Consider the following 14499-nt stretch of genomic DNA (forward strand, 5'->3'; position numbering starts at 1 on the left):
AAAGAAATATTTCGAGCTGTGGATCTAGAATTACCAACGAATATGCAGATTCTGTCTTTACCATTTCATAAATAATTCCAATCTCACTTACTTTTGTAATGCACCAAATAATTACAATCAACGGCAAATAAGAATTGAATGAAGTACTTGCCCGCAAGGATAATTAGATTCATTCGTATTCGGTGTCCAAGAAGTATGAGGATTCATTTCGTGGTGCAGCCAGATTTGGTTCAGTTAACGTGCTTGAGCCACTTTAATGAATTCCCAATATTAAGAGTATAAATTAAACGGACTCAAATTGTATTGTTAATTTTTCATTTATTTTGCTCTTTTGTTCATTTTATTTTGTTTTGGTTTGTTTGTTTTATGTTGCTTAAAATTAAATTGTAATTGCTAAACGCCAAGTGTTTGCAATTTTATATATTTAAAAATGTTTTTTTTGTTAATTATTTATTTGGCAATTTTCTTTCTATCATCTTGTCGCATGCACATATGTTTTACCTTAGGCTAAAAATATTTTTCTCATTTTAAATTTTACGCTTTTGCATGTCAATTTATCGTTATTAATTACTTAATATAGCATTTTAATTACAAACTCATTTTGCACATTTATTATTGATGATGACGCAAATGCTGTCAAGCATTATCTGAATTTTCCACTGAAATACATTCATTCTTTCGTTCATTTCATTCATTTATTATGCATTATTTTTGCTTTTATTATAACATTTAAATCATTTATTACTGAATGCAACTTTTGTGCAGTTCTCATTGCAATTTGATCAATATTAATGTTTGCATATCAACAACAATATGCTAAATGTGGCAAGCACACAGAGACACACATCCCTCGATATGCACTAACACACCCAAACACCAAACACAAACCCAGACTCTCATGTGGCAAATGCACAAAAGACCATTTAATGGCACAATGCAAAATTGTTTAACAAAAAACATATTAACTTTTGTGGCGCATTTTAATTTATGCTAATTAATTTTCACTAACAACATTTGAGTGCTTTGCGTCTCATTAGAACCATGCAACTTATATAAGTATATAACTATACCCTTGCATTAGAGAGCTTTCAATATAACAAATTAAATTAAATGAAAATTATTTGTTAACAAGAGCAAACTTAACATGTCTGCTTCAGGGAACAACTAAACCTGGTCCAAGTTAACTATAGCCTATTGAAGTAATCAGTCTATTCATTAACTCTTGAACTTGCGACCTGTTGATTCCCGAAGCTAAAGGGTAAAGAATTAGTCGTTGTTATAAAATGTTAATGCTTAATTTGAATCTAATTAGTTGCATCGGTTGCAAAAGGTTCAATTGAAACCCTAAATTGCAAGGGTATAAAGCCTTCGACGTATAATTATTTATTTGTAAAGTCCTTGCCGTGATGTTGTTGTATTTAGCCAATTTGAAATTCAGTTAGTAATAATAATCTCACATTTTAATACATTATATTGTATAAGCCAGTGCAAATAAAGTCAATTTATTAGTGTGGCAAAATTAATTAAAACTATTTTTAGCATTTGATTAGCACACTTTGTAAAAATTACCATTTTTATTGATTTTTTACCAATTTCTGTTTCTTTATTTTGTTCAGCAATTTAAAATGTGGTTAGAGGAGCAACAAAACGTTTTTGCTTTCAAATATATTGGCAAATATTTATTCAATTTCAATCAAATAAAGAAAATATTGTTGAATATTATTATTTTATGCGCTGCAATTAAAAATTCAATTGACATTTGTGTTGATGTTTGCATAAAATTCATTATAATTTAAAATTAAGTCTGATCCGAATATTATTCATTTGGTGAAATAAAAGTGTCCATGAACGAAAATGAACGAATCCTTACACGGAACTAATTCTATTAGTTTCTAGTCCTGACAACTTTTTAAAGTTTTAAAGTATCTTAGTTTTGTTAATAAATAAAAGCCCTTAAAACTTAATAGCAAATATGGAATTTCAAATTTATGAATCGTGTTTCATTTTCAGCTATTCAAATTATTTTGTTATTGGTTTCTTTGGAAAACTTATGCCACAAACTATGATGAACAAATTAACTAACTGGCGCTCAATTCAAGCATAAATTTCATTTCTCATTATACATAATCATGGTCGAAATGGCCTTCTGTGTCTGGCATAAAGAGTTTTAATGCATTTTAGCCTCATTTTGTCTGTATTTTATAGTCAAACATAATCATTTGCACACATTTACTTTGCATACATACAAGACATTCAAGTGTGTATGTGTTTGTGTGCGAGTGTGTGTGTGTGTGTGTGTGTGTACATATGGGTTTTGTGGTTGTGTGTGCTTAGCTCAAATAAACCTTGATAAACAAGTTTTGTGGGTAAGCCTATTATGACAATATTAATCATAAATATTAGTATTGTATTAGTATATAATCATAAAGTTAAAGTTAATTTTGACATCAACCTAAACCCATCATCCCATAATAAGTTTATGCTTTAGTTATTATTATCAATACTGTTCACATATTTGAAATATTCGAACGAGTAGTAGCATGGAAAATAATTACATACTCACAAGTGTGGTGAGCTTACTACACATTTGCCTTAGATTCTCTCTGCAGTCGACTGCAGTGCCAGTTCCAAGCACTCCCTTCCCCGTTCCGCTACGGGCGTAAATTTAACTAACCAGCCACCATCGCTACCAGTGCCAACAACAGCTTCAGTTGCCTCAGTGTTGTATCCACATCCATCCGCTACAGCTTCGGGGTGAACCAAGTCTCACTGTATTAACGGCGAGTGCTGCGAATTCTCACTAAAGTCCACAGTGTAATACATGTCATTCTCGAGATTCATGGCCAAATGGCGTTGGAATGGCGGACGCTCTTGCAATTGGCCACCCAGCGTGGTCTGTGTCTGCGAACTTGAGCCATTATTTGGCTGACAGGGCAAGTGACGCGTTGACTGTGTCGCCGACGAGGAGGTAGAGGTGGAGCCACAGCCATTCCTGCCATTGGCCTGTGCTTGTGCTGCTCCCGTTGCATTTCCCGCCGTCGGACCATTCAGCCCTTTGCCACTTAGCCAATGTTTATTGAGTTTGCCTTGCATTTTGGGTCGTCGACTGAAGCCCAAAATGGGTATAAACGATGTGGAACGTGCGGAGAATTTTCGATACGTCTGATTGACCTTGCAGTGACAAATGGTGACCTGTTTCAAATACACCCACACACAAGTAAAAAATGAACGAAAAGCGAAATTGCCAAAAAATATCGGTTAGTAAATGCTGATAGTGAATAGATGACTATAATGTGTTTGTGTTAATGGAAGGGTGTTTACAAAAATATATATTCTACACTTTCAAACTGTATAGAACAGAGCTGACCGTCTATTGAATAACAAAATTTATGACTAGTTTTGCTTTAAAACTTTCTCTACAAATCATATCTATGAAAGTTTCATTATCGGGAATTAAAGTCAAAGAAACAATTCTTGTCTATGTGGCGTATACGTAATATACGTCCTATGTTTGAAATTTGAAACCTCTACACATTTATTATACAATAAGCATTCGCATTCGTTTTTTCCTTATTATAGATAAAAGGAAATTGCGTGGTGTGCTTGATGAATTCATTAATTTATACAATTTCACCATCTTATTTTGATATAAGCAAGTAGAAATGAAAAACTACGAATTGCCTGGCGGGTTTTCTTTATTTCTGACCTATTTCCTGTATACATTTGCATTTGCTTTAAGACTCTGGTTCACTCGATTGAACTCTGGTTAAAGCTTTGGTTTCAGTTTGGTTGTGTTTTCCGTTCCGTGCCATGTAACTCAGGACATGGAAATGAATATGCAATGCCATTTCGCGCACTTTGCATAACCGCAAAGTACAATTTCCTTGTTGGTCAGCCCTTGTACTTTCCTCCGCCGTACTACCCCTCCCTGACTGTCTCCTACACTCTGACAAAGAGGCAGATGTACATTCTCGGTAAGTGTGTGTGTGTGTATAAGAGGGTGTATGTTTGTATGTGTGTGTGTGTGTGGGTGAGTGTATACGACTCTTACCACAATGGCAACGATGAAAATGGCGGCCGCCAAAACTCCAGCCGCAAAATATGCATTATGCAATTCAATGGGACTCTTAAGCACAACCGATGAACCAAAAGTTTTGTCATTAAAATTTCTAGCGTTGGCATCGTCGACAATAAATTCACTGGAGCTAACGACAGTCTCTACCACAAACTCATCTGCAAGAGAAGTGAAGAGAATCAGTAAGAAGCTTAAAATAAGGAAGTAAAGAGTTCTTGATACCCTTTGACAAGCGAAAAAATAATTTATAGATACTCATTTGATTAACTTAGTAAATTGACTACGTCTTTAAGACATTCGCATTACATTCCTTTAAAAAAAATTTAGATTCTAACGTTCTAGTCATAAGAGAAATATACTTTGGATTTTTTTCTGTAGGCCTTGCTTAGGCATCTTTATCGAAAACAGATTTTAATAAAGCTTATATACCCATTAAACCTAAAAATAAAGGGTATAAATACACACCAAGTCCGTAAAAATGAGGTTAAGTGGTTAAACCTTTTGAGAAAGGACCACATTAAAGACGGCTTTTAGTTTTATATGCATACAAACATATATATTTAAATATTTCATATATATTTCAAAATAAAATTATTACCATTTAATCGTCTTAATGTATGAAACATAATGTTGGAAATCTTTTTCGTTTTCAAGTTACATTTCCACTTCAAAGGGTGACATATATTCGTTTTCAGTTTGCTTCCAATTGGAATTAAAGTAAGTAGTTAGCTAATGACTTTAACTTAAACTTACCTTCGCACATAGTTCCAGTATAGCCGGGACGACAGGCGCAATAGAAGCTATCGCCGCTGGACCAACAAGTGCCGCCATGGGTGCAAGGATTCACATTGCATTGCTGAAAATACTAAAAAGTTATCATCGCATTGGTTGGTGGTTAATGTTACCTCATGGACTTGGCAAGTTACTAACTAACATTTACTGACTGGCAAACATGGCAACTAGGGAAATGTGTCCGTGCTTGTGTGTGTGTGTTTGGCGTGTTAAACATTAGCGCCTGACGTAGTGAAATGTAATTAATTTTCTGCTGCCTTCCGACAGGAGCTATACAGCCTCTCGACATCTCATCTGGCCGTGGTGGCAGCAACTCTAGGCACAAATTTCTTTGCCTCCTCATTTTGTTGGTAATTTCTGAAATTACCCAATGCCACCCAACACGGTCTTTCTATATGCCACAAACTCAACCTCGTCGCGGTTTTTCTGCCATGTCCATCAGTTTACAAAGCTTTAATTATGGCGCCTTGACGGCGCTTAATTTATGTACATTTTGTTAAGTTTTATTTTAGCACCACAAATTATAAAGTCCATTGAACGCTTATTAAATTTTTAAAGTGAGTTTAGTTAATGGACGACAGGCACAAGGAAATGTAAGGTATACACTCTGTCTCTGAGCTCTTCATTGTAATCATGTCAGTGATGTAGTCAGAGGCTTTACCATGGCAAAGTTAACTTAATTTATGAACTAAGTGGATGGGAAAAAGCTTTTTTTTTTCGCCTTTGTATTGTGGCAAGTACGACGACGTCAATGGCTTCCCATTATATGTACACAGTGAGAAGTGAAGTTTTATGGTAAAACACTCTTTAAATTTAAATTGAAAAAAAACCAATTCATTAAGTGGTATGTGGTTACCTTATTGGAAGCGATTGTATCTGGTGCAATGTCGTAAATCAGTTTAAAATGCATAACAGAACTGAGCATGGACCACACAGAAACTAAAAAGCTAACAAAATTTCAAATTTTACATAGTTACATAGCTAACAAAATTGGCAACAATTACGATGCAGCTGCACATTTGGTTGCCCAATTGCCATTGCCTTTTATTGGCGTAAACCCATGCATAAATTCATATATCAAGACATATACACTGACCCAATGGAAACTAACTACTAAAGGGTCTGCCTTTCAGGACTTCCTTTTCAGATTTTCAAATTTCCCATAGGAAATGAACCAAAATATCTCATTTAAGATTAAGGTTATCTAAATGATTTAGTCCATCTAAGGAAGGCGAATTTACAAGTATAATTTAAGTCATTCTACTGCTCTTTCTTTATCATTTGCCGATCGAAGGCATCTATTTTCTGTAGCATCTTTTAGGATTCCATATGCAGGACGAGGAAAGCGAAAAAAATCCTCTATTCTTGATGAGTTCAATTCCAACTGGGTAGTTACATGTATTTTAAATGTGTGTGGGCTTGTGTGTGTTTGGATCTCTGCCCCAAAGCCAACAATTTGTGGCTATTTGTTGGCCTTTTTGTTATGCATATATGGGAAAGATGTAGAGAGAAAACTCCATACTGGCCACACACACATTCCCATTTAACATTTCCCATTTGCCGCATAAGCCACCACTTCACCTCTTGGCCCTAGATCTGCGTATTTCTAGCTCTAACTGCATAAATCATGACTTACCGTTCGTGGCATTTGATTACAATCCGGTCCATTGCGACCTCCTGGGCATTCGCAGCTGAAATCATTTCCATGATCAATACACCGATGTCCTTCGGGGCACGGCTTGTTGGCGCAGAAATCAACCTAAAACCAAATACACAAAAATCAAAGCATATTGAAAAACAAACAGGGGAAAAAGTTGCAAAAAAAAAAGAAGCGAAATGAAACAAGCAACTCAGCGAAACTTTATTACGTATTCAAAAATGTATATTTTCTCCCGCTCCTACCCACAATTCACCGGAGAAAATGTATACATATGAGAGTGGATGTGGGAGATTGGAATGTGGAGTGGGTAAATTAAATCAATACTGATTCCACTTGCTGCCCGTCAACTGCAGAGACTTGCTCGAGGTTAGACTGAGGGTAACTCAACTTTTGCATATGGGAATTGTCATACGGTCCACATACCACACAAAAAAGAAAAGACAGCTCGACTACTTTGAAATGGCTGTCATTTGCCGTCTCTAGTTTCGCAGATGAAATGAAATTACATTATATATGCATATTGATACATGTGTATCTATGCCAAAGGGTCCCAGTGCCTTGGTTCCAGTTCAAAAATTTAGATATAAATTGCTAATTTTACTTACTAAAGACAATCTGACTATGACAAATATATGTATGTACATATATTCTTTGGAATATCATCTTAATTTACTATAGTTTTGGTTTGATTTTACTATCATAATCTTAATTGTTTTTGTGTAGTACAAGCATTAATCAGTGTATATGGAAACTGTAGTTGTACAATTTTACTTCAAATTTGTTTGACGAACTGTTTCAAAAACTATAATAAAACTGTTTTCGAATACTCTCATTCATTTTTGTTATATTATTATTTATTAATGAATTTTTCATCAGTAAATTCTATGAAAGTTCCTTCGATATCCAATTAATTTCACAGCTTAATGAAACATTATCCAATTCAAAAAAAAAACATTGAAACCTGTTGTCCGTTTGGCTTATCAACAAAGCGATAATTGATGATGATTATATGAAGTGACAACAAATAAGACTTTTTTGCCCACTCACCTTTATTTGGCAACGATTGCCGGTGTAGCCCTTGGTGCAGCGGCACTCGTAGCTGCCAATGTGATCGATGCACTCACCAGCATTTTGACATGGATTCGACTCGCATTCATTATACTCAAAGTTGCACAATTCACCGGCGAAACCTGTGAAAAATCGAAGGGTGATATGGAGGTTTTTGAGAAGGGTTTCGAATTGAGTGTAATGTTGATGTGCAAAATAAATGAAATGGAAATTATTCGACTGCCTGCGACACTTTACGCAGCGTGAGTGAGTCGGTAACCACTCGCGTAGGTTTCCGGCATTCTTTTTGGCTCGTCCCTTATTTTCCGTTCATCATTGTGATTGAGTGTGATTTATGCAAATCGTGTCTGTGCCAATAAAATAATTTATGAGCTTCAATGTGGATTTTCGTTTTCTTCTTATCGTTGAATTCGATTTAATTTTTGAAGTAGGTACCTATCACTTTACCTATATTAGCTGAGGTTGAAAGCAATTCAAATTGAAACACTTTTAGCTTACTTGAATCATCCACGAAAAGCATATAGCAAGTTTGATAACCTGAATTCGGATTCCATTTATTTACTATATGCTCTCATGACATTGTCCCCTGTCATTTGTGGTCGTAATTATGTTTGACCAAATTCAAATTCTAATGCAGAACTAACATTTAAACAATTCTAGTGTGAAATTGCATGATGATTGCTCGGAAAACATTGGCTTTGGAATATGTGAAACCAAAATCCACAAAGGGAATAATGTGGGTACGTTTCGTGTTTCATGATTTTCTTTTTTGCATTTATTTGATATGCGCTTAGAATCGCTTACCTGGCTGACAAAAGCATCGGAATCCGTCCTCCTGATCCACACAAATGCCATGCACACATGGCGATGATTCGCACTCGTTGAGACTATGCTGGCAGAGGGGTCCTGTGAAGCCGGGCGTACAATCGCAGCTGCAATATGATGTAATAATAAAGGCACACACATGTGAACACATGCGACAAAAGTCAACATTTATGAGCAAACACTGGCGCAGACAGTCCGGGAAAGAGAAGCCAGACACAGACCTAAACCAGTAACCAAATGGCAAGGACCTTTTGTGTGCGATAATTGAATAATGCCTGGCTGGCTCTACCTCAGGGCACTGACTGGCTGTGTCTATGTTTGACTTTGACTTTGACTCACCGAAAATGCGTTGAATTGCCCACACAGCTGCCACCATTCATGCATTCAGCAGGATTGCAGGGATCCGATTCGTATTGACAGTTTTTACCCGCATACCCTGCAGAGACAATGCCAGCAAATGAAAAAAAGAAGCAGGGAGAGATAGAAAAGGCGACATAAGCGGCATATTAATATCATTAGCTCACGACATTGCTAATGAGCGGAAGGATCTAGCCTTCACCACAATCCCACCGCCCACAATCACAGAAAAAAGCACAAAACAAGAAAGAGAGGGAGGGAAAGAGAAGTAGACACTAATGACCTTACCATATGGACATAGGCACTGATATGAATTGCCCTCATGGCCCTGCGAGAGGTCAACACAGATGCCATTGTTCGTACATGGACTGGGATTACAGGCATCGATCTCCTCACAATGCGGGCCCGCAAAACCGCTGCAGCATTGGCACTCATACTCCTCCATGTTGCCATTTGAGTAGCAAACTCCCTTGCCGGAGCAATCGGCGTTCTCGCCACAATTGTCGGTTTTCGTGGTCACCTTTAGGCGGACACATTGTGTTCCCCACAGCTCGGACACCACTGCGAGGAATAAAAGAGATGATGAAAAAAATGGGGTTTCAAATTAATTAAAGAAACATCGTTGGGGGTTGGTCAAAAAAAAAGAAGCGAAATAGGCCCCACAAAAAAATGACCTCCTAGCAAAAAACAGAAAAAAAAAAAACTTTTCTATTTAACCTGGCAGACATTTGCATGCTCTTATCGCTAGCTAAATATGAAATCAATGACTAACAATGAGACTAATACATTTGAATTTTGTGCGCATTTTACGGAGTTAGCCATTTTTTTTTTTTTTGGGATGCATTCAAGCAGCGTCTACTCACCAATTAGCAAGTTAACTCCCTCGGTGAGGTCCTTATCGTACAACGTAACCAGTTTCCGGCCATCGACCACCAGCGGAGTTATATCGAGTAGGACGCCCTCGGTAACGTCGCAATGCTCGTGGCCAGAGCGTGTTACCTGATAGACCTGTGTGGCATGTGCGGCACTGTAGTTCCCGTAACCATTCATTCGCGATGTTGACGTTTATTGCAGTGTGCGAAAAAGAGAAAGTAAGAAATAGAGAGAAAGAGTGTGAGAAAAGAGCGCTTGAGCCAAAGGGGAAAGTGGTTAAAAGGTAGCCCAATGTAAATGGCGTCTGTTTGCCTGTTTAAGTTATAAATATGACGAAGCAGTGGGGGATTGCCGAAGCGTTCGTGCGTTGTAGGTTGCTGTGTGTGCTTAATTAATTGAAATTTATTTATAAGCAGGTAAGGTTGCTATCGCCATGTTCCGGGTTCCCGGTTCCCAGTTTGCTAGTCGTTTACCGGGCGGAAATTAAATAGCGTAAAACGGAAATGCAATTAGTTAAAGTTCTGGCATACACAAATATATAGACCAGAGTTTGTAGCGGCTTTGCCAAGTATCTTTTTTTGGGTGCGGCTTTTCCCAACCACAAGCCCAACAAAAAAGAAAAATCTCTGAAAACAGTTTTTAAGAAGCCTCAAAACTAACTATGTGGTTTTGTATTTATAGAATTTAAATATCTGTCTATCAACGTGGTTTTTGCCTCATTACATTAAAATTTGTTTGGAGTTGGTACTATTTAACTTGAAGGAGTATTTTTAGTTAAACAATTTCAGCAATGAGTTTTATTCTGAATCCACTTGCAAGTGATTAAGTAAATCTGAATAAACCAATTCTCAACGCTATACTCATTCAGTAGGATTATAAAATCTGTTTTGTTGTGGTTGTTGTTGAATACTCGACAGTCTCCTTTTTGCTATTAATGGAAACTTCTTGGAACCATTATTTTAGTGAAATGGAAAAGGTCAATATGGTAATTAAAGCAAACTTATTAATGTATCGTGAGTAAACTAATGAGAGCATTTAAGTTTATTCCCAAGACCTCTCTCTCTCCAAATCCGCATTTGTTTCATTCGTTACAAGCTTAAGATACTCTTATCCCTGGCAAATCTCACTGCTGCACTTGAAAAAGTTGCTGACTTGCCAAAAGCAACAAAAATCGAGGAATAAGGTATCTTACTTATCCCTAAGAACATTACGGACACAGAGCGTTCGGAGTAGAAGTAGCCCCAGTGTTTTACGCCCACCCACCCCCAAAGTACGAGTGATGTATGTAGTTTATCAAAGTAACTGACTTAGCCGCGAGGCAAACTGTCATTATGTATCATCAGTGTCGACATCATCATGGTCGTTGGGGCTCAGCTTAGCTGAACTCTTGTAACCATGGCAGTCAGCTGAGCATTGAAACAACATTTGTAATACCCAGAAGTGCAGAAAAGGCTGCCAGGTGAGTGCTTCTTGCACCTACTCACACACTCCCACATCAAATACAGGGGGAGGCTTTGGGAAATCCTCTTTAAGTTAAGGTGTTTTGCTTTCCGTTCGTTTTTTCGTTGTCTCCTCTTCATCCGAATTTAGTTTTCGTTTCATTTTATTTTTATTTAATGTGCTTTAATGCTCATTGAAACGTGTTTGTTCTACAGCTTATTATATAATAACATCCATTAGGGACCTTTTATTGATTTTCCTTCGGCACGTTTGCACCGAGATGAGGTGAGTCCACTAGCCGTTTAGTTGGGATTTTTCGCTCTAACATCACCCAGACACGTTTTCCCATTATCATGCCCTTTTTACAGTTTATTAAATTGTTTTTTTTTTTCTCTCTCTCTTCCTCGGTTTTTTGTTTGGATTTTATTCTTCATCTTCTTTAGCTTGTTTCTTTTCTGTATGTATAACGCATATTTTTGTTTACTTTTTTTTTGTTTATCATTTTGCGTTATTTTTATACCCTGTAGCCCTAGGGCCAATGAGTACATTTAGGTCAGCAAATTGTTGAAACATGCTAAAAACAGTTTTGGTAAAGCAACAAGCACTTTAATTACTAACAATTTATAGTTTTTGTCTATAATTGCAGAAAACTCGAGCGATTCAAAAAAAAATGAATGTTCTATTCGTGTTCATTCAATTTCATTTCGTACAAATCGATCTTTTCTAATTTATTATCTACTCAAGTTTAGAATCATCAAAGGATGAAGGTGATTTTGTATTTATGGTCTGTTTCAAAATATAAATATATCAAGGATATATGACAAATACAAGGAGATAAATATCTTTTTCGTCCTCAACTATACTTCACTTATCGATTTGAATTTCGTGTTGTTCTTCGTAAAAGGGTAACTCCAAGTCGCCCATAAAAAGGATTTTTTTCATGATTCGTGTTTATTTTATATGGCCAGCGAATCCTTTTTACAAACTGCGCATATAAATGCGCTTGCTGACATTAATTTTTATTCCTAGTTTCGGGTTGACCATTAGTCATTTTGTTGGATGGGTCTGCTGACCTCGTTCTCACAGATGCTGCTGACCCTTTTTGGCATGGCAATTATCACGTTTTTCACTGCTTCTCTCTTTTTCTGTCTATCTATCTCGTTGGCCATGTTTTTCTTTTTCGGGTACTTTTAATTTAGCTTCGTCTGGCCGCTTCTCTTATCTTATGCTGGATGATGCCTTACAGCAAGTGTATGTACATATAAAAAAAGTTTTTGCAAGCTTATCAAGTAAAAAATTAAAATTCATTTGCCACAAACATCAAAAGCAGTCACCCCAAAAAGAGGAAAATATATATTTAGATATATGTATATACATATATATATTCACAATATTCCCTAAGGGCTTTCATCATCATCAGCCCAAAGTGCGCTGCATAAGTTCCAATTCATATAGCTCAAGGGCCTCGACTGAACTCAAAATAATAAAAAAAAAGAATGAAGACATAAGTTTCGCATCCTCCCTCTCACTACCTTGTTCAGCCTTCTCACCCAAAACAAGACCGCAAACAATTGAGTTAGCAACTGCGAGTGAAAGTGAAGTAAAAAAAGAATGCTTCAATATATGGCATACAATTGGGCAAAAAGTTACCAACTATGAAAATAAGATGTCAAAAAAAGTTTTCATTATCGATTTAATATGTGAGAGGGTAGCGCGGTCTTCGACATGGCCAAAGAGGGAGCAACGGGAGGCGATGGTATATGAACAAAGTTAACAAATGCGCTGAGCAACAAATAATAATAATGTTAGAGGCAGTGGAAAAAGAGCAAATAGATTGCCAAGTTCTAGGGAAGTAAAAAGTTTTTAGCTCCCACATTTTTACAGCCATGGGTGTAGTAGAGTTAAGATGTATTTTACACAAAAGGGGAGTACCTCCCAGTTGATAATAGTTCAAAATATTCTCAAAAACAACAATTCTTTATATGAAAAACCGATTTCATAAGTGCCGAAATAATGGCTATTTGTGTATAATTGAGTTGAGACACATTGAAAAAAGTCTGCTAAATATATCTGCTAATTTGGCAAAGCACATATTTTTGAATGTAAACAACGGATTGCCTAATAGCTACTACATGTGACAATGATTTCTGCAACACAAAAACCATATTGAAGGTCTTTTAAATACATTTGTCTACTAAATTTTAGGTAATTTTTTGTTGACAATTGCCTTTGTTGTGACCCCTTTGCTATGGCTATGTGTGTGTGCTCTATCTGTCCTCATATTTCTCTGTCTCTCTTACATTTGTTCTCTGTTCTCTGTCTCCATTTCTCTGCCCTATTCTGGCTCTCTTTCATTTCTAACAAGTTTTTTGCTTTGCTGTATTTGGGTCCTCTGGCTACGTGTTGTTGAAAAATTGCAAAGTTTATATATTTGTATGTTAGATGTGAGTTCAGGTGGATATACATATGTATGGGGATATGTGTGTAAGCTTAAATGCGTGTGTGTTGTGTGTGTGTGTGTGTGTCTGTGTGTGAGCTTAGCCAAGTTGTCAGCTTTGAGTGTTAGAAAGGAGTAAAAGTTTTCCCAGTTTGGTTGGCTTATTGTGGTGCAACGCTTTAAATGCCAAGTCCAGGTACTTTTTAAAGAAGTTTCTCTCAAGTTAATTCTTTGGAATTGTATGTATGTTCTCTAAGTTGAAGTAGTTCTGCGATGCGGTGTGCATAGAGTAAACTATTCATGGTAAAGACTTTAAGACATCCGTGTCTTTGGTTTGACTTACCTGCTTGTATTGTTGGGCTCGTGGCTCGGATTCAACATGGCATCATTGATCTCAACAATTAGAATGTCGCCCGATTGGATTTCAGCTTCACCTCGCCAGGTAAGCACATTGGGTATACAATGTTCACCTGCCTTACAATGTTCTGTAGTCTGTAGGAATAGAAAAAGAGAGAGAGAAAAACCATTGACAATAGAAGATTAAACCAAATGCCGAAAATGGTAAAGTGAATTATTAAACAACTTTTCTAATTTCACTTTTATAACATCTAACAATGTCTAATGCATTTGTCTGCTAAAATGTTGTCCCTTTTTTTCGTTTTTCTCTATATCCTCTGGTTATCTATCCCCCCAAAAGCAAATTTACATAAGTACTGTGTAAAATCCCTAGACCTAATAAACTTCTTTGCGCAAAAAAGGTTCATTTTGATTGTCAGCCCTGAAAATCCGGGGCAAAATGCGCATGGGGATATTAGTAAAGTTTATAACATATGCGTAGAACCACTTTATGTTTCAAATTTTTATTAATTTGGGTTAAGCCACAGACCAAACTTCTCTCCCACAGCAAAACGAACAACAAGCAACACACAAACACGTTAGGTACAATAAAAATGAAAGCCATATACAGAATAC

At 36.6% G+C, this 14499-nt stretch overlaps 1 protein-coding gene across 2 annotated transcripts in view; it reads right to left on the reverse strand.

The window, feature by feature from the left end:
• Positions 1–298: 298 nt before the first annotated feature.
• wry (weary) overlaps positions 299–14499 on the reverse strand; it is a 28971-nt gene continuing 14770 nt past the window's right edge. The window contains exons 3-12 of one of the 2 annotated variants that reach the window (XM_068295387.1): positions 13871–14019; positions 9641–9804; positions 9066–9338; positions 8760–8856; positions 8400–8527; positions 7575–7717; positions 6504–6626; positions 4829–4931; positions 4052–4233; positions 299–3192 (exon numbers count right to left, since the gene is read on the reverse strand). In XM_068295387.1, coding sequence (XP_068151488.1) covers positions 2767–3192; positions 4052–4233; positions 4829–4931; positions 6504–6626; positions 7575–7717; positions 8400–8527; positions 8760–8856; positions 9066–9338; positions 9641–9804; positions 13871–14019 — 1788 coding nt within the window. In that variant the 3' untranslated portion in view covers positions 299–2766. Of the gene's footprint in view, positions 3193–4051; positions 4234–4828; positions 4941–6503; positions 6627–7574; positions 7718–8399; positions 8528–8759; positions 8857–9065; positions 9339–9640; positions 9805–13870; positions 14020–14499 lie in introns of both variants that reach the window. The other variant, XM_068295386.1, reaches the window with a different exon arrangement.

This window comes from Drosophila tropicalis, unplaced genomic scaffold, assembly GCF_018151085.1.
Source record: "Drosophila tropicalis isolate 14030-0801.00 unplaced genomic scaffold, ASM1815108v1 contig_845, whole genome shotgun sequence".
Taxonomy (NCBI): Eukaryota; Metazoa; Arthropoda; class Insecta; order Diptera; family Drosophilidae; genus Drosophila; species Drosophila tropicalis.